Source organism: Zootoca vivipara, chromosome 16 (assembly GCF_963506605.1).
Source record: "Zootoca vivipara chromosome 16, rZooViv1.1, whole genome shotgun sequence".
NCBI classification, from domain to species: domain Eukaryota; kingdom Metazoa; phylum Chordata; class Lepidosauria; order Squamata; family Lacertidae; genus Zootoca; species Zootoca vivipara.
The window spans coordinates 22,939,443-22,959,127 of NC_083291.1; the positions used below are offsets into that span (position 1 = coordinate 22,939,443).

The 19,685-nt window shown below is 44.9% G+C and overlaps 1 protein-coding gene across 1 annotated transcript in view; it reads right to left on the minus strand.

Moving 5' to 3' along the window:
* Positions 1 to 566: 566 nt before the first annotated feature.
* The window catches only part of SHB (SH2 domain containing adaptor protein B), a 145,972-nt gene continuing 126,853 nt past the window's right edge, over positions 567 to 19,685 (minus strand). The window contains exon 6 of the mRNA XM_035097025.2: positions 567 to 1,497. Within this exon, the coding sequence (XP_034952916.1) occupies positions 1,314 to 1,497 (184 nt within the window). The 3' untranslated portion in view covers positions 567 to 1,313. The remainder of the gene's footprint in view (positions 1,498 to 19,685) is intronic.

The following is a 19,685-nucleotide window of genomic DNA, read 5'->3' on the forward strand; positions in this document are numbered from 1 at the left end:
TAACTTCTGCTCTTGAGTTACAGCTTGCCAGTCTTTCTGTTCAACAGGCACAGAGAATATGCTGGATGGGGATGGGAAAGGGACCTAGGCTTTAAAGATGAGGTAGAAAGCCAACCGCACTTGCCCTGGGAAGCGCAGGAGCTATTCCAATTGGTTACGAAGGCAGAAGAGGAGCAGTAACAAGAAGCCACATTTTGCGTGTGTGCCATAACAGGACAGGCCCAGTTGTACGATCGCGAGTCGGAAAACAGCCCATGATTTATATTACGCTACGGGATGTACTTGCACATCCCAGCTGGAGAAGCAGAAACATGTTCTTCATGCGTTTCCCCCGGACACCACCCCTGAGATGGAAGAGAATCCAGCTTGTTGGATCTCTAGATGGAAGGCTACTATTGGCTTAGGTTCCATCATCAGCTCAAGGAAGCCCTTTTGGGTCCAAAATCTGGTCGTGTAAACATCAACTCCCTCCGTAATGACCCCACCCTCCCCGGAAACCACTGAATGAACCACCACAGCTGACATTGTACGTACACAACAGAAAACAGAACTCACTGCCTTTAATCTAGAAATCAGCACAGAAAACCCTTAGAGCTTTATTCTTGTACCAAAAAGGGGGGAAGGGGGATAAAAATATATATATATTAAACCACTATTTTAGTACATACCCTATTCATAAATAACCGAACTTTTTTTTCCGTTTTCCTTTTGCTCTGTCGCAAAATTACTCATCGAGATTTTCAGATCACATCATCATTGTAACAAAACAAAACAAAAGTGAGGCTCTCACATGTTGAATTAAACTGTGCAGAAAAACGACGACACAAATTTGGGGTTGGGTGCATAAATCAACAGTTCTCAGGCCTTGAGGGTCGAGGAAGGCCAACGGGCCCTTTCTCGCTCAGCCTTCCCGCCGCAAGAGTTTGCGTCCATTTTGCAGGTTCTGCTTCGGTACGTGGAATATTCTGCGCGCAGGGGCGAGAAGATGTCAAGCTTGCTGATCTCTCAGGAAAGTTTGAAGGCCATTCTTTGGATTTGGCAACTTTTCTATTGACGTGGGGGAGGGGGGCGGTATTCCTGCATTTCTTCCAAGCGGCTGAATGCAATTTCTTTCTCGTATAAATAGAAACCAATACTTCCACACAGGACATGCAAAGTAGTGCAATGATTACTATACAACAGCCTGCTACTGGGAAGGCAGGACTGGGCATCTGTCCCAAGAAGCATCGCTGTAGACAGTGCAGGAGCAAATTTGCTGCTGCACCCCTCATCTCCAATCCACAGGAAGGAGAAGCACGGGCCAGAGCGCAAAATTATAAGGTCCGGACAGCAACAGGGTAAAGGAGCGACAAATGTTCGGCTCCTTTTATTGGGAGTTTTTTTGCAGTGTAATAGTGGATCACTTCCGGAACACTGTCAAACGGAGGGCTGTTCTGGCCCAAAATGTATTTCTCTTTGGTTTTCGCCAGCTTCATATGCATAAACCCTTGGTTGCTCCTGCGGAAAGAAAGAAAACAAGAAAATGATTCAGCATGTGAAATCTCTCTCTCTCTCTCTCTCTCTCTCTCTCTCTCTCTCTCTCTCTTTCTCTCTCTCTGAGCTAGTTTTAGAGAAATCTTAACAAAATCCACGCGCCTGCTTGACTGTAACAAAACCTTTCCGTGGTTTACGAGAAACAGCAAAATTATCAATTAAATCGGTTAAAAATAAGTCAATGACAAAATTTAAAGAACAGTTAAAATGATTTGTAAACTACAAATAGGTAAAAACACATCAACGTGTCTGGATAGCCTTGCCTAAACAGAAAACCATGCTTAAAGTATTATGCCTAAAGAGGGCTTTTGACAGCTCCCACCCCATTCAAAGCACAAAAATCCGAAATATAAAAAAAATCTGATGGGAACCCTGGGTGCGTAATTGAAAAAGATCTTCCCATTTTGTGTCCAGGGGGCAAAGATATAGCAGTGGGGCGCACATTCCATTCTGAACCTGAAGAATACGCGGAGATGCAATTTTAAGTTGAGAATAGTTCCTTTATCCCCTCTGAAATTGCCAAAGAATTTTTTTTTTTAAGTGAATGTTTCCTGTGAAAAAGCTGAAGGAAATTTCAGGCTCACATTATTCAGATATTCAGGCAATTTTGTGATGAAATGACCCTTCTCTGTAGAGCAGAAATCACTGCAGGCATTGTAATTATAGCTCTGGCAAGCTTAAAAAAATCTTGATTTGAATTTCAATTCTTTACAAGAATGAATCTCTTTTGAAACATAATTGCTCTCTAAACGATTTCCTTTAAGCCAAGGGTGACATCTCTAAATACATTATTATGAGCAGATATATTGTTCTGTGCTTTCAGTTCATTATGTTTTCCCCCCTCTGCTAGTAAATGGTTTAAGAGTCTGCCACTAAATTAATGGGATTGCAGAAATAGGTGCATATTAATTCAAGGCTAGAGTGGAGGGCAGTCTGTTTAGATGCCTTTTCAGGCTTAATGCAAGAGCGGAATTTACTGGTGGGATTTCTTGTCAAGTCTGCAGTTTTACTGATTGCATAGGGGCCTCTAAAAAAGATGTGTGAGTTTGGTTTGTGATTCGAGGGACTATCAAAGACATGCTGCAAATTGCTAGCCAACCAGTAAAGATGCATGAGGGTTAGTAAGTGTCGCGGATTTATTTGCAGGACTGATTTTTGAGTGGGAACGACTGGAAATCCTCACATAAGCCTCTATAAAAGCAAGTTTAATGTCTTGCAAGGGCTCAAAGCTGCACTGGGGGGAAAGGTTGTGATTTTTGTTTCTTATTGTATGGATAAATATGGTCTGAAGCTCAACATCAAAAAAAACCCAAGATCATGGCCACTGAGGTCCCATCACCTCCTGGCAAATAGAAGGGGAAGAAATGGAGGCAGTGAGAGATTTTACTTTCTTGGGTTCCATGATCACTGCAGATGGTGACAGCAGTCACGAAATTAAGAGACGCCTGCTTCTTGGGAGAAAAGCAATGACAAACCTAGACAGCATCTTAAAAAGCAGAGACATCACCTTGCCGACAAAGGTCCGTATAGTTAAAGCTATAGTTTTCCCTGTAGTGATGTATGGAAGGGAGAGCTGGACCATAAAGGAGGCTGATCGCCGAAGAATTGATGCTTTTGAATTATGGTGCTGGAGGAGACTCTTGAGAGTCCCATGGACTGCAAGAAGATCAAACCTATCCATTCTGAAGGAAATCAGCCCTGAGTGCTCACTGGAAGGACAGATCGTGAAGCTGAGGCTCCAATACTTTGGCCACCTCATGAGAAGAGAAGACTCCCTGGAAAAGACCCTGATGTTGGGAAAGATGGAGGGCACAAGGAGAAGGGGACAACAGAGGACAAGATGGTTGGACAGTGTTCTCGAAGCTACCAACATGAGTCTGACCAAACTGCAGGAGGCAGTGGAAGACAAGAGTGCCTGGCGTGCTATGGTCCATGGGGTCACGAAGAGTCGGACACGACTAAACAACTAAACAACAACAACAATTGTATGGATGAAAATGACATTGAAGGGCCTGGAGGACCTGAGGAGAAAGTTTGCTCAACACTCAATGCGCAGGATGGGATTACTAAGGGCAGAACATTACAGAGACATGGGGCTGCCACAGAAAATGACACTCCCAGACCGAGCTGCCCCATACCCTTCTTCGGGTCTCTTTCGTTGCCATCACAGTGTGCATCTCCTTGCCATATTATAGTGGGGGTGGAGAAATGCATGCCCTATGTCACATCACAGAAGTGTTATTAGATGCTAAAGGGTATTAGAACTCGACATAAGAGATGCAGTTTTCACCAGCGATCCCAGCAGTGTCTCCTGCAGCATGCAGTGCAAGAGGCATTGAAATGACTCTCCCTCGAGTTCCCTCTCAGGCCCTCTTCATCTCTGCACAAAGAGACAAAAACTACTATACAGTGGTACCATGGTTCTCAAACGCCTTGGTACTCAAACAACTTGGAACCCAAACACTGAAAACCTGGAAGTGTGTTCCGGTTTGCAAACTTTTTTCAGAAGCTGAACGTGCTCCGTTTTGAGTGTCACGCTTCTGATTTGAGCGCCACACTTCCGTTTTGAGTGTTGTGCTGAGTTCTGTCTGTTTTTGCTTTTTATTTTGCGTTTTTGTGGCTCTTTTTTGTTCTGGTTTTGTGCCTGCGTGGAACCCAGTTGAGCTACTGATGGATTGATTGTGTGACTGCAGTACTTTTTTTTATTGCTTTCATTTTATGGATCAATGGCCTCGTTAAGATAGTAAAATTCATGTTAAATTGCTGTTTTAGGGGTTGTTTTCAAAAGTCTGGAACGGATTAATCCATTTTGCATTACTTTCCATGGGAAAGCACGCCTTGGTTTTGGAATGCTTTGGTTTTGGAACGGACTTCCGGAACGGATTAAATTTGAGAACCAAGGTACCACCGTATGCACCCCGCATACATTCCCTTTGATTTTGCCGCTTGACATTTTTTCACTACGCAAGGAGGGAAAAGCGTGAGATTGGAAGCTTTCCAAAATCAGCAGCCTGACTCCCTGCACCGCAGATTCTGACCCAGCACCCTTATCGCAGAAGTGAAAGACACTTTGCTGTGCTTCTTCACATGTTGTATTTTTATTTATTTATTTCTAGTAATGACAGAAATTCAGTTCCAGTACTTGTCCCCGGCAGATTGCCACCGCGCCCCCAACCTGCAGGCCTGCCACTCCAATTGCTGTGTCCCTCTCTGCTTTGCAGAAAGAGCCTATCAGCTGGGAGGCATGTGCCGCAGAGGGATCTTTAACTGTGAAGCTTCCATCTCCAGAGACCATTGCTCCTCTCCCCTGCTACTCTGGCAACAACTCCACTTGGCTTTCGTGGTCCCAGTACCCAGCCGGTTCGTCTGCTGCAGTCAGCCAGGCAAAGTTTACAATCTTAAGGAGCAACATGAAAAGTCACGGACACTTTTGTTCGGCTAGGTAAAGGTAAAGGGACCCCTGACCATTAGGTCCAGTCGTGACCGACTCTGGGGTTGCGCGCTTATCTCACATTATTGGCCGAGGGAGCCGGCGTATAGCTTCCAGGTCATGTGGCCAGCATGACAAAGCCGCTTCTGGCAAACCAGAGCAGCACATGGAAATGCCGTTTACCGCGCCGCTGTAGCGGTTCCTATTTATCGACTTGCATTTTGACGTGCTTTTGAACTGCTAGGTTGGCAGGAGCTGGGACCAAGCAACGGGAGCTCAACCCGTCGCAGGGATTCGAAACGCCGACCTTCTGATCAGGAAGCCCTAGGCTCAGTGGTTTAACCCACAGGGCCACCTGGGTCCCCTTTTGTTCGGCTACATCACGCTAAACCACTTGAACTTTACAACAGCTGGATCCTTCCACAAAAGCAGCGGGTGTGCACAGCCTGTGTTTTAAAGAGATATGCCGAAAGGCAAAAAGCATAGTCAACGAATGACCCAGCAAAGATTAACCGGAAATATCTGGGTGGGTAAACTGAATGCTCTGCTAAACTGGAAGGCAGCTTTTTGGCCACCAAGGTGCCACTAATGACCAGCACTGGTTGGTGTGGGCTAGCAGGCTAGCAAAGACTTTTGTAGCCTTGCTTTCCTGGCTGAACTAAAGCACAGCCATTCTCCGGTAAGGGCAGGCTTGAAGAATGAAGGCAGGGTAAGCTATGTGCTTCCCAAATGAACCAGAGCAATAGCTTAATGATAAACCAGCTAAAAGACCTATTTGATGCAAGAGCTATAATGGAGATGTATGTGGGAGAATGCTGGCAGAAGGGAAGTCCAACCTGGCATCCTTGGTGGAGGAAACAAGCTATGTGGTGAGATAAGGGCAGAATTGCACAAGGTCTTGGGGGAAGAAAGAGAATGACTAAATAAACTTGTGAAATCTCCCCTTGTTTTGGCAATTAAGAGAGAGGCTGACTAACAACTGGCAAAGGATGGATGCGGTCTCGTAAATTCCATTGCCATGCACTCGGTGACTCTGGAAATTCCTTTTAAAATGATGCCAGGATAGGAACTCTGTGAGCTTCTGAAATGGCTCTGAATTCTCACATATATAGCAGGTTAGACTGCAAAACTGTTCCTGGGCAGTTCACCTTACAAATGAGGGAACTGTGTGCTTGAATGCTCTCAGCACCAAATTCCTTGCACATGGAAAACCAGTGTGTCGGGGGGGAGGGTTCTATCCTACTCTTCTTTCTGAGGTGCTACTTTTCAATGCGCAGGGAATGCGCATTGGAATATTTGGGCTTGCAATTTCCCACCTACACTCTAAAGTAACACAGTCCAGAAAGAGTTTTATTACATTATGAGCATCTGTGTGGACTGAACCATAGCCATGCAATCATGAGAGATGGCAGCTTTCAGTGATCAGGGTATCAAGCTAGATAAGGTTGTGTCCCCTAACAATTGTTACATTTGCTCGATAAGAAATTGATGTCCTTGACAGTTAATCTCCTGTCCTTGACAGCCAATCTCCAAGAGGCATTTGCCATAGCCAAGGGATCATGTGATGAAATCCACCATGTGACTTAGGCTAAAGCTACCCATGTGAGGGCAGAGGAGCCAGAATACAGATAACTATATTTGGAATTGGCAGGACGAGGACATAGGTGAGTAGAGAGGCTTGAAGTGGGGCACAACTAGTAGATGTTGATACCTAATTTAAAAGCCACATGCGCTGGAGAGAGTTTTCCCTCAGTCTGTCTTGTTAGCCCTGGAAGCCCAGAAAAAACAAAGCTTTCTGTAGCCTGGTTAAAGGGTTTCTCAGCACCAGGTATCCGTAAAATTGGTCAGCGAATCCAATGGCAGTCAAGAGATCTTTGTGGTGATTGCTTGCCGCTAGGCCTAAGAACAAAGGGCATAGCCTTCAACCTGCTTTACAAACTGCTCAGAACTACTCATAAAAAGTAGGCTATGATTCCTTCAAGAAGAGAGCCAAGATCTGCATTTTTCTAACATTAGCACAATCAGATGCAATAGGCACCCTGTTAAGCCGTTGCAGACTTCTCTGTAGCTACTGAATTTTGTATACTTGCACCTGACTCTTCCAACCTCAAGAATGACAATAAAGCTTCAGCTGTTTCCAGGCTATTTTCCTACAACTTATCACAAAATGAAAATAAAGAAATGTAACATCAGCAGCATTGTGTTTCAAGAGCTGATTTATGCATTATACAGAATGAAATGGTAGAATTTTCTACTTGTACAACCACTTTAATATGCAGGTGGTGGTCATATCACTTTTTTGTGTGCGCATAGCCTAGGAGGTGCAAGATTATAATTATCTTTTTAATGGAGCAATTGTAATCAGGATCCCACAATGGAAGTGGTACAGTCCAGAATTCTGCCACCTCCATTTATGTATTCTCACGGATTTCTGAAGTGGTGCACCTGAAAACGTAATGTGTGAATGTGACAAAACACGTTTGGAAACATGTGTTACCAGAGAGGTTTGCTCAACAGACAGCTGTGATTGGCCCATAGCTCACCCTGTGGTCAACACAAGGGTAGGAAGCAATCCAAAGACATCCTGTGTCCGGGAGCCAAGTCACATGATGCATGGACGTGTCAGCTATCATATGAGAATCCCCTCACTTGGAAAGCTTGCCTTTTTTTTGGAAAGGGACTGTGCTGATGTGAAAAGACAGCTCTGTCCGTGAGTGCTGATTTGCAATTAGATGTCTTGCACAGCCAAACTATCGGACGACCGTAGCAGATGACCAAGGCGCCGTGAGAGTTAGATGTATAATATATTAGGAGCTGTTGCCAGAGTCTTTAACTGGAAAGGAGGCTGAGAAGTGGCTTCCCCTTGTGCTATCTTTTATAAGCCAAAAGCTCCTAAGAGCTTTGGGGTTAGCCCTTAACTGCCACCAACTTTCCCCTTTGCAATCCCCAGGCGCACGCGATCGGCTAACAGCAATGTCAAACCGGTGTGTCATTGAGGCTCTGCAGGCTGGAATAATGGGGAACAAAGCTCCAGGCAAGGCTTTTTGATAAGAGCACAGTGTGCAAGTGTGTCATTCCTGGTTCCTTTGATACCCCATGCAGAAGGAGCAAGCCACAATTAGAGGGCCTCCTGAGCAAAGGAACCTGCCTAATTAATACTGCCAAGCTGCACAATGAGGAGCAACACTGTTCCTACCTTTGGGGGGGAAAAACCACACAACCCCGTTCCACCAAAACAAGAAGAAAATTGATCATCAAGAGGATTATCAAACATTCTCTGTTTGACAGACAACCCCTCCCCTTAATGGGAACCATCCCCTTCCGAATAATCAAGGCATTTAATAATACATCATACATCCTTGCAGCTGCCGGGGCATATTGCCTACAGCAGTGTGTTGCTTCCCTAAGACCTCTTACTTTCAGTTGTAATTGCTTAATGCATTTTTCATGAAGAGCACAGGGTAATAGTTATGTTAAATTGCCTCCTTTTTCATGATAAAATGGCTTTAAAACACTTGCATGTAACATTTATGCAATTGCAGGCAGTGCAAGTGCCCAGTGATTATGACCCTATTACTTGGAATCCCCGTGCATTGTGTCAGGTTCACTTCATCCTGAAGAAGAAAGGGAGGATTGTCACTCCCAATCAGAACGAAACTGATTTTTCCTCTACCGAGCTGCATTTCTGAAACAGCTCCTGCTCAACTTCATCATGCCCAGAGGCTGCTTTTGACCACCTCAATTCGGCACCCACTGAAATCACGGGCTCCTTGCTTGAAATCGTCAATGGCAGTGGACTGGGGGTCCTAAAGCATTGATTCTTAAGATCACAGCTAATCCTGCTGGGTTCAAATGGGAGCAAGAGGAACTGGAAGCACCCCCAAACAGCCAAGTGTCTTGTGGAACTGAACACAGTTATTTCCTCGATTACGGTCCACTTCAGAAACCGAACAGGAATGTTTCTCGGACCATCACCCTGTTGCTTTTGTAGAAATCAATGTCCTTCCCCGGACAGACACGGGAGTTACTGGCAGCTTTTGTGACTGCAAAGGGAAGATGCTTCATGGGATGCTAGACAAGGAAATGCTGCCCAAACCAGCAAGCCTCTAGAAGATCTCCCCTCTCACTCTTCGTGTGGCATTTAGTCAGTTCTGCAGGTGTCATTTACCTTCTTATACTCTGTATCACCAGCACCAAGGTTTTTTTTTGGGGGGGGGACACACGAGGGGCCAAGGCTCCCCCCAAATTTTCAATGAAGGGGCCGGGGCCCCTAAAGTTCTGTGTTGGCCACCCACCCATGGCACAGAGCATCCACGCGACACGTCGTCATGGCCCGCTGTGCGCGCAAGTGATGTCAGAACGCCATGGGCCTGTTGACACCGTGTGCGCATGCCACGGGGATGTGCGGACATCATGCGTGCACAATGCAGGCCCTGGACTCACAACGTGGTGATGTTGTGTGGCCCTGGGACCCCTCAATCATGGGAGCAAGGCAGAGCGGCAGCTCTGTATTATTGGCTGCCTCAGGTGGGGCAGGAAAACCACTTGGGCAAGTCTAGTATGAGAGGGGTGAGAACTGTGCATGGGTTTTTGTTGTTGCAGCGGCCCTGTGACCCCTGGTGTCTCCCAAAAATTGTACACATCACTTGGGAAGACAGGCCAACCAATGCCAGTGTACTGGAAGAAGCAAAGATCACCAGTTTTGAAGCAATGATTCTTCAACATCAACTTTGTTGGACTGGTCATGTTGTTCGGATGCCTGATTATCGTCTTTCAAAGCAACTGCTCTATTCTGAACTTAAAAATGGAAAGCATAATGCTGGTGGTCAACAAAAGAGGTTTAAAGACTCTCTCAAGGCAAATCTAAAAAAAATCTAAATAAAAGGCTTGAATTAGAGAACAGCCTTTACCAAAGATGTCATGGGCTTTCAAGATGCTTGAACTCAGGGCAAAAGGGAGGAACGTGCTAAGGGGAAGGCATGTTTGGCAAACCCTCACTGTGATCAACTCCCGCCCAGAAACCTATGTCCCTAACTGTGGAAGGACGTGTGGATCCAGAATTGGCCTCCACAGTCTCACTGTTAAGACTGTGTTCATGGAAGACAATCTTTCTCGGCTACGAGTGATCACCGAAGAAGAGGAAGAGGAAGAGGAAGAGGAAGAAGAAGAGGAAGAGTGATCGCCAAAGAAGAAGAAGCCGTGCCCTAAGTGTGAGGGCCTGGAAGACCCTGGTTCAAATTCCACCTCCACAATAAACTCCCATAGGTGACCTCTCAGTGGCTCACTATTTGCTATGGAGGACAATTATATGTACTCTACCTTGCAGGACTGTTTTAAAGTTTACGGAGATCATGTATGTGATGCGCCCTGAAAGCCTGAAATGTGCAACTTAAGAGACTATTAGTAGCTGGTAGTAAGTACTGCTGTGGGGGACACCCTTCTTTCTGTCAATAAAAGATTTCCAAATTGTCTGGGGTAGACTGCCAGTTCCGATCTGTAAAAACAGCCTGTCTTCTCCAGCAATCCTGATACAGGCCTTGGAACATTTCACACTGCCAAGTCTAAAATGTAGGACCAAATGCCACGATGGTGAGAACTGATTTCCATGGCCTGCTCGGTCTTTCTGTTATTCCACGATGACGCCCACTGCTACATTTGATGGATTTGTGTCTTGAGAAAAGAATGATGGAAATCAGGAGGCTATCCTAACTCATTCTCACCCTGTCTTTCTTTCTCTGTTGAAAAAAGACTGACATCTCTATTTGCCCAATCTATTTACTTCCTGGAATTTACAGCTCTCTCTTGTTTGGTAATGTGCTGCTCTCAGCCGGAGAATGCAGCTGATTTCCCCAACAAAACAGCCTCCAGTTAAGTAAATGGCAACGATTTCTCTTTCTTTCTTTCTTTCTTTCTTTCTTTCTTTCTTTCTTTCTTTCTTTCTTTCTTTCTTTCTTTCTTTCTTTCTTTCTTTCTTTCTTTTAAAAAAGAGAGATCAAGTAAACGTGAGTTTGTTCTCAAAACAGGGTGGAAGAAGAAGGATTAAGCCAGGCATCCCCAAACTGCGGCCCTCCAGATGTTTTGGCCTACAACTCCCATGATCCCTAGCTATCAGGACCAGTGGTTGGGGAAGATGGGAATTGTAGTCCAAAAATCTGGAGGGCCGAAGTTTGGGGATGCCTGGATTAAGCTTTCAACAGTCAGTTTTGACAGCCAAGTCATAACTGAAATTTATTTCCCAGATGTTGTAGAACTTATCAGAAAAACAAAAGGTAGTGGCAGCAACACACATGTGCAGGTGTGTACACATCCAAATGTTCTGTATTCTAGATGCTGCATTAACATAGCTGCCAAGTTATCCCTTTTTTAAGGGAAATTCCATTATGCTGAATAGGCTTCCTCGTGAGAAAAGGGAAAACTTGGCAGCTATGTGCATTAACTGTCTGCAAAAAGATGATGCCCAATCAAGGTTTGCTTGCAAACTGAATCCACATGCTTCCCTTTCAGTTGACTCCCAAGTTCATTTAAAACGGTTGCTTGCGTTTCACTGACTTGAGCAAGCAAAGTGAACAAGTCCTGGGCTAGGAAGACCAACAAACAGCCTGTTTCAATACGTAACACAAAGATTCCTTCCTTCAAACTGAATGCCTGCTTATATGAGCGAAGTCCCCCTTGTGTCGTTAGCCTTATGAAAGTAGGAAAGCAAAGGGGAAATGTCCACAGAGACCCTTCGTTGCAAGAGTGGATGGGTAAGGGCCTACATGGAATATGTTGAACGGCAATGAAAACTGGGAACCTTGCCAGGGGGAAAGTCCCAGGCTTGTACGTGGGCATTTACACCTTACAAACACATCCTTCCGAAGCCGTTTTCTGACTGTCTCACTTTCAGAACGTAAGCAGAGGAAAGTCAAGTCAGAAGCAGCCTTCTTGATGAGCTCCTCCTAATTTTAGCACCCACAACTGGAAGAGGTAGCAATTCAGCAGATGAAGCTATCCTTGTAAGAAGGCAAATGAGAAATAATTATCGGAGTGTTTTTCTTTTTTAAATCTATGCAAGTGCTTGATGGTTCAATTCTGCTGCCTGGAGTGCTCAACTCGTTGATCTGGGGTTGGGTTGAGGGGCACGAGTTTCTTTCTGAGGGCCAAACGTGCAGCAATATTTCATTCTATATCTGACAGCTGCTATCTTTGCCGAGCAATTAACACAGTGCCTCTCCTCTGGGCTCCGGCTGACATCATGCTGCTCTGTAGCGTCACCCCCAACAAGTCAGGAAGCTAAAGCATTAGTGTCAGCTGCTTTTAGTAAGAAAAGGGTTTTCTTTTTTTAATCAGCTGCTTTGAAAAGAGGGACAAAAGATGGAGGAACCTGGTGGACAGCATCAAATGACAGGGCTGCTGGCAGAAAGCCAGCTTGCAAACAGCAGGGGCCCCTGTCACTTCTGCTTAAATGCTAGGTGGACTCAGAATATGGTTTTAAACAAAAGCCCTTCTGATGCGATATTTATTTGGAGAGAGGCGAGGCACATTCATCTTGAAGTTCAAACAACTACACCGCTTACCGGTGTGTCCAGGCAGACACTGGCTGCAAAACTTTTAACGCTTTGTGGGGTTATAAAAAGTCTCTTGCCAATGAAAGATTCCCCTCCCCACAGGAAAAGGCGGTATGCGAAAACAAGATCAATGCACATTTTTTTGCAGGACAGAAATTGGGAACAAGAGCAAGCAAGGATGGAAGCTTACATTCACACATTTTCACTGTAAATCTATGTTGATTTTGCACGAGAACTTTCAGGTGTTTTTCTTCATGCGAGTAAAAAAAAGTGTCATGCCAGAAATTCACCCCCGACAAAAACAAAACAAAACAAAACAACAACCCCCCAAACAATATCATTATAGTTCTTATAAGTGAAGGTGCCATGGATGCATTTTGAGAAATCAGACCGGCATTGTGCTCAAGCAGACTGCACCTTTCATCTGCTGAAATGTGCTTTATATGGTCGTGGGAATCCCCAGAATTGCAAATACGGTGTGTGCTTTTTCTATTTCTTCTATTTCTTTAGTAGAGAAAGTTGAGAAGCCTAATACTCAACCTGGACTTTTCCACTGTGGATCCCACCGCTTCAAGAAGTTTATTCAGGTTCCTCAAGGAGATAGCTCATGATACAAAAGACTCATTTTCTATTATGACAGAACTTCCCATGATTGGCAAGTTCCAGGACATGCTTCTCAGCCAGCCCAACCAGGCCCAAGAAGCCTAGGTGGCATCAAGTACCACCTGAAAAGCACCCCAGGTTCTAGGCAACTGCACTTTAAAAAAAAGGCCAGGTAGCCAGAAAGTCATATAAAAGACATTTGGCTTGATGCCCAGAAGAGCTGCTGCCCATCAGAATTTATAATATTGGGTTAGACGGACAAATAGTTTGACCAGGTATAAGGCAGGACCCTATGTTTGTAAGGGCACCAAAATCTCTTTCTCTCTCTGGGTGCATTCAGAAGTGGGCAATATTACATTCATTTTCCTGGTTGTAATTCTAGCACGTTCCTCCTGGTACCTAATACTGCTTTAACACAGCATTGCTGGCTGCATTATGGAACTATGGCTTTTCGACCATATGCTGCCTTTAAGCGCTAAATTCCACTCACACCAGTGGGCTTGGTGTGAAGCAACAGCACATGCCCTTCAACATGTTGTCATCCTTCATGAGTGCATCTGTTCCCCCATGGAACAGAAATGGAAAGGACAGGAAAGAACTGCTATGTTGAGACTACCGCCCCAAATCTTGTTATGAGCATAGCTGTCAACTCTCCCGTTTTTCGCGGGAAACCCCCGTATTTAAATCCGTTTCTCGCTGGTATCCCGAATTGCAAAAGATCCCGTAAATCCCCCGGATTTATAAGAAAGCAGCTCCTGCCGGCCAGGTAGGCTCCTCAGCTGCCTAAATATCCCGGCTCCATGCTCCATGCTCCAATGCTCCATGCCCGGGCATGTGCAGAAGCGATTTCTGGTGCCCAGACATGCGGACATGGGCAGCCCGGCACCGGAAGTCGCTTCTGCGCATGTCTGGGCATGCACAGAACTGGTTTCCGGTGCCGCTCTGCCCATGTCTGGGCACCGGAAATTGGGCAGAGCCGGCACTGGAAGTTGCTTCTGTGCATGTCCAGACATGCTTAGAAATGACTTCTGGTGCCGCGCTGCTGCTGGTCCCTTATTTTCCAATCCAGAAGTTGACAGCTATGGTTATGAGTGGTAGTTGTGTGATCCATAAAAACTGCAGAGAAAGGACATCACAAAGACCTCACGATTTTCCAAGTTAATTGGGTTGCAAATGGATTTTCCCACCTCTGGAAACAATTAGCATGGAAATGCACGCTGAACTTCCATTAGATTTCCAGAAGTGGCTTCTACGGATCAAACATGAAAACTATCAGGTAAGGAATCGTTGGGGGGGGGGGGAATGGTATAAAGTTGTCTGAATGCAGCCTCATTCTCTGGTCTTTCAGGCCTTGTTAGGATTTCATTGTCCTCGAAGCCCCAGTGAAGGGAAAGGAGTGTCTAACTCACAGAACCACAGAATTTCAGAGCTGGAAGGGACTCTGTGGATCATCTAGTCCAACCCCCTGCAATGCAGCAGGAATATGCAGCTATCCCATACAAGGATTGAACCTGCAACCTTGGCATTATCAGCACCATGTGCTAGCCAACTGAGCTATCCATATCATAATTCTTACCATCTTGAGATAGCTTGCTGAACCAATAAGCCAGCCTCACTTTCCGTTCACAGAAGCCTGGAACTGGAATGTGTTAGAATGTAGGAATTTTAAGAGCAGCCTTGCAGAATCAGACTAAAGCTCCCATCTAACCCAGTATTCTGAAAGATCAGCCCCTAAGCCTTCCCCAGCAGAAAGACTAAGCTCAGTTTCTTGCCTCTAATTGATGCTGCAGACCCTCCAAGTATCCCTATTTTCCAGGGATGTCCCTGATTAAGAGAAGCTGTCTTGGTTTCTGATTTGATCCTAAAATGTCCCAATTTTCCTTAGGATGTCCCTATTTTCATTGAAGAAACGTTGGAGGGTATGGAGTTATCTGGCCCCCAAACCGTCTGAAGGCAATCCTGTACAGTCAAACCTCGGTTCTCGAATGCCTCCAGAATCGTACGTTTTGGCTCCTGAATGCTGAAAACCCAGAAGTAAATGCTCCGGTTTCTTAAATGTTTTTCGGAACCCGAACATCTGACGCAGCTTCCGCTCAAGTGCAAGAAGCTCTTGCAACCAATTGGAAGCCGCGCCTTGGTTGTCGAACATTTCGGAAGTCAAATGGTTTTCTGGAACAGATTACGTTTGACAACAGAGGTTTGATGATGATGATGATGATGATGATGATGATAATAATAATAATAATAATAATAATAATAATATATTTATATCCCACCCATCTGGCTGGGTTTCCCCAGCCACTCTGGGCGGCTTCCAGCAGAATATTAAAATACAATATAAATAAAATACAATATATAAAACATTAAAAGCTTCCCTAAACAGGGCTGCCTATACAGGTTTGACTGTATAGGAAAGGTTCCCCCCCCATGCTTTATTATGTTTTTATATATGTTGGAAGCCTCCCAGAGTGGCTGGGGCAACCCAGTCAGATGTGTGGAGTATAAACAGTAAAATTATCATTATGGAATGGAATGTCCCTATTTTCATCGGAGAAATGTTAGAGGGCATGATGCTGTTTTGAAAACGGAGAGGGGAAAGGGCTGCTAAAACTCACATTAGGATGTAAGACTTATGCTTCAACGTCCTTGCAACCTTGTGGGTGGCGGTGTGGTCTAAACCACTGAACCTAGGGCTTGCCGGTTGGAAGGTCGGCGGTTCGAATCCCTGCGACAGGGTGAACTCCCGTTGCTCTTTCCCAGCTCCTGCCAACCTAGCAGCTGAAAAGCACGTCAAAGTGCAAGTAGATAAATAGGTACTGCTCTAGCGGGAAGGTAAACAGCGTTTCCGTGTGCTGCTCTGGTTTCGCCAGAAGCGGCTTAGTCATGCTGGCCACATGACCCGGAAAAACTGTCTGCGGACAAACGTCAGCTCCCTCGGCCAGGTAAAGCGAGATGAGCGCCGCAACCCCAGAGTCGTTTGCGACTGGACTTAACTGTCAGGGGTCCTTTACCTTTACCTTTTACCTTGACTAGTTCTTGAGTTACCAGAAACAGAGGGAGCACCCCCACCCCCAACAACCCAGCCAGTTTGCACAGCTGCTGCTGAAGGATCAATCTCTCTCTCTTTTCAAGACTTTCCCTAAGATGATGAATACATCAAACAAGATAAATTTTGCATGAAGCTAGAGGTCAGAGCAGCTTTTGCAACATGGTTTAAACATGGCTGAGCTGCAGCTTTTTCTAAGCCTGTGGGACAGAAGTTCCTTACTGCAGCAAAGCAATATGCATTTGTCAAAGAACACACTTCTGAGCAATGCCTGGCCCCTTTCAAGTTTCTTATGGATATCTGAATTGTGGTTTGGGGGAGAGGAGAAGCTCCTGTACTGTACAGCAAAGAGCTTGTTAAAAATGCACTGCAGCAGGCCAATCTTTGCTGGACAGAAGAAACTTCACGTTGATCAATATTGCAGAAACTGGTGGGAGAAAATTCCATGGTTTCATACATTCTTTCGCCTATCCCGAATCTTCCAGCATTCAGCTTCACTGGATGCTAGTCTGAGAGGCTGTCCACTCTTTGCACACCATGCAGAATTTCATATACTTCTATAAAGTCTGCTTTTACTCACCATTTTTCTAAACCAATAAGCCCCAAATGCTGTACTCCCAGGTAGAGTTGTTCCAGCCTCATTTTGGCTGCCCTTTTCTGAATCTTTCTCAGATCTATGAGAAAGCATGGCAATATGGGCATAGCTAGGATTTATGGGGGTTTTTCGGGGGGGGGGGAGTTCACCATCCTCTGTCTGGCTCTGTCCAGCAGATTTGGGATGAAACGTCTCAACAACAGTTGTTTTAAACCACATTCTTTTGACCCCAAGAGCTCAGAAAAAAACCTTGTCAAAATCTTCAGTCATTTGAAAACTAGGAAGTTAAGTAAAAAAAATCACATCAGGTAGTACCATCCATGCAGTTTAATGAGTCAATTTTGCAGAATTGCAAAGAAAACGCTCCTTTTTGTCTTATCTTAAAATATCTGAACTAAAACAAGTGTTGTTGGAGTTGCTGAAAACCTTTTCGGCACTTCCTTCCCCAAATCCTCCTTTTCCTCCAACGCAGTTTTTCTGTGCACACAGTAAGCATAGCCCATTTCTACTTTTAGTTAAGTATTTTTATTTATTTATTCGACTTAGGGCGGCAGCTGCCCACTGGCTATGCACATGCTTGGCAAACAGAAGTGCACACGATATTCCGAGTGCAGGAGCGCCACAGATTTCTACGAAGGCCAATGGTTGCCTGTCAGCCCCTTTGTTTTTCAAAGGTCATAGTGGAGCCCTTGGAATTCCCGATTCTTCAGATTCAGTCCTATGCCTCAGCTACCTGTAGTACTTGACCCTATACCTACTGCAAACTAATAATGTCCTTAACTGATTCATTATCCCTCATGGTCCAATGTTTTGCCTTTAGGCGCCATGCAGGATAACCTCCTTTCAAGCTTTCTTTTGCCCCAGTAATGCGATTCCTTGGCTCTGGGTGTCCAAGTGGTTTGGCGAACAGCAGACAAAATCCGGCTCATAAACTGCCTTAATCTGAGGGAAAGGTGGCTTTAGTTGAATGAGCAAAAAACAAAACAAAAAAAAACAGGAAAAGGTAACACACTTCATATGAATTCATATGCAAAGAATTCCTGGCTTCAGCGGCACTTAAGGCAGCTTGAAAAATGCAATTTACAAAGGTCAGCTTCATCTCTTTGTAATTTGGTCTTCAGATAGCAAAATCTCTCAAGGCTGGTATTCTATCAATTTCTTGACAACCCATTTCCACAGGGTGAATTTCCCCCCTCTAAATTAAATCTCCATCTCTGTGCTCTCTAAATGCAATTGATTTACGTACTGATACATAACAAAGCCCTGTGTTTTATTATTTAGACCACACTGTGCCTACATTAATTACAGGTTTCGTCAGTCTGGTTCCCTGAAATACAGTTCCAATTTTTTTGCTTTATCTTCAGACTGATTTGTTTTTCGACGCAAAACAGAAACCACCAAGTTTATGAACTGCAGCTATTTCCTATGTTCCTAACAGTTTGATGGCTATACAGTGGTACCTCGGTTTATGAACACAATTGGTTCCGGAAGTCTGCTCATAAACTGAAGCGTTCATAAACTAAAGCGAACTTTCCCATTGAAAGTAATGGAAAGTAGATTAATCTGTTCCAGTCGGTCCGCGGAGTACTTAAACTGAAGCATTCATAAATTGAAGCAAACTTTCCCATTGAAAGTAATGGAAAGTTCCAGACGGGTCCGCGGAGTACTCAACCTGAAGCGTACTTAACCCGAAGCATGGGTGTAATTGGATCCGGAAGTCTGTTCATAAACTGAAGCGTTCATAAACTGAAGCGAACTTTCCCATTGAAAGTAATGGAAAGTGAATTAATCCGTTCCAGATGGGTCCGCGGCGTTCGCAAACTGAAAATTCGTAAACCGAGGTGTTCGTAAACCGAGGTTCCACTGTATCCTCATTGCATGGGTACATTTATGAGAACTGCTTTTTTCTCTTTAAATTAGGCACCCCCAAACTCAGCTCTCCCGATATTTTGGGACTACAACTCCCATCATCCCTAGCTAACAGGACCAGTGGTCAGGGATGATGGGAGTTGTAGTCCCAAAACATTGGGAGGGCTGAGTTTGGGGGTGCCTGTTTAAATGATATCAAGGGACAGGTCAACATTCATTATATTCTTCCCCTTCCATGGCTAGATCCTTGCCAATGAAAGGTAATGCACTGAAATATTAAATTTTGTTTTCCTGAGAAAAGGTCCAAGGCTCAAGGCTTGCTACCTGATAATCCGAAAACCATGTTTGAATAAACATGGATGGCTGCTTAAAGCAAGTGGTTAGGCACCTGCCTGTATTGTCAAGGGGAAAGAAGGATATTGAAGGGCAACCTTCACAAAAGCTAGCAGTGTGCCCAACATACCTACCAAGTTGCTGTGGGAGAAATAAGGGACCGGACCGGAAGTATAAGACCGGAAGTAGCACTGCCGCCATTTTGGAACTGGGCAGAGCTGCATCAAAAGTCGCTTCTGAGCATGCTCCGCCCAGTTCCAAAATGGCCGCCGTGCCAGAATAAATTAAAAACAAAAAAAAAACAGTTTTTTTCAGCTGAGAACAGCTAGAAAAACGGGGGTTTCCCGGAGAATACGGAAGACTTGGCAGCTATGGTGCCCAAAGACGTTTAGCAAGTTCATGACTCACAAGTGAACCGAGGCCTTCCTGGCTTGTAAGATCATCGCTAAGCCATTTCATGCTACGCTAACTATATCATGCTCTAAATCTTTAAGTTGCTCCGGTAGAAATGCGCCAAAGGCTTTTGAGATGGAGAGCCACTAATCTTCAAGATGTGTGATGTGGCATAAAAGAATGCTCTGAGAAATAATCTGGCTAGATGAGAGTTCAAGGTATCAGTCCAGAGGGGAGGGTTCCTTGTTGCAACTCTGCTTGAGCTGCAGCTTTGGAATGACTCCCCTCAATTCAGAAAAAGACCATGTAGAGATGGAGGCAGTAGGCTTCTCCGAA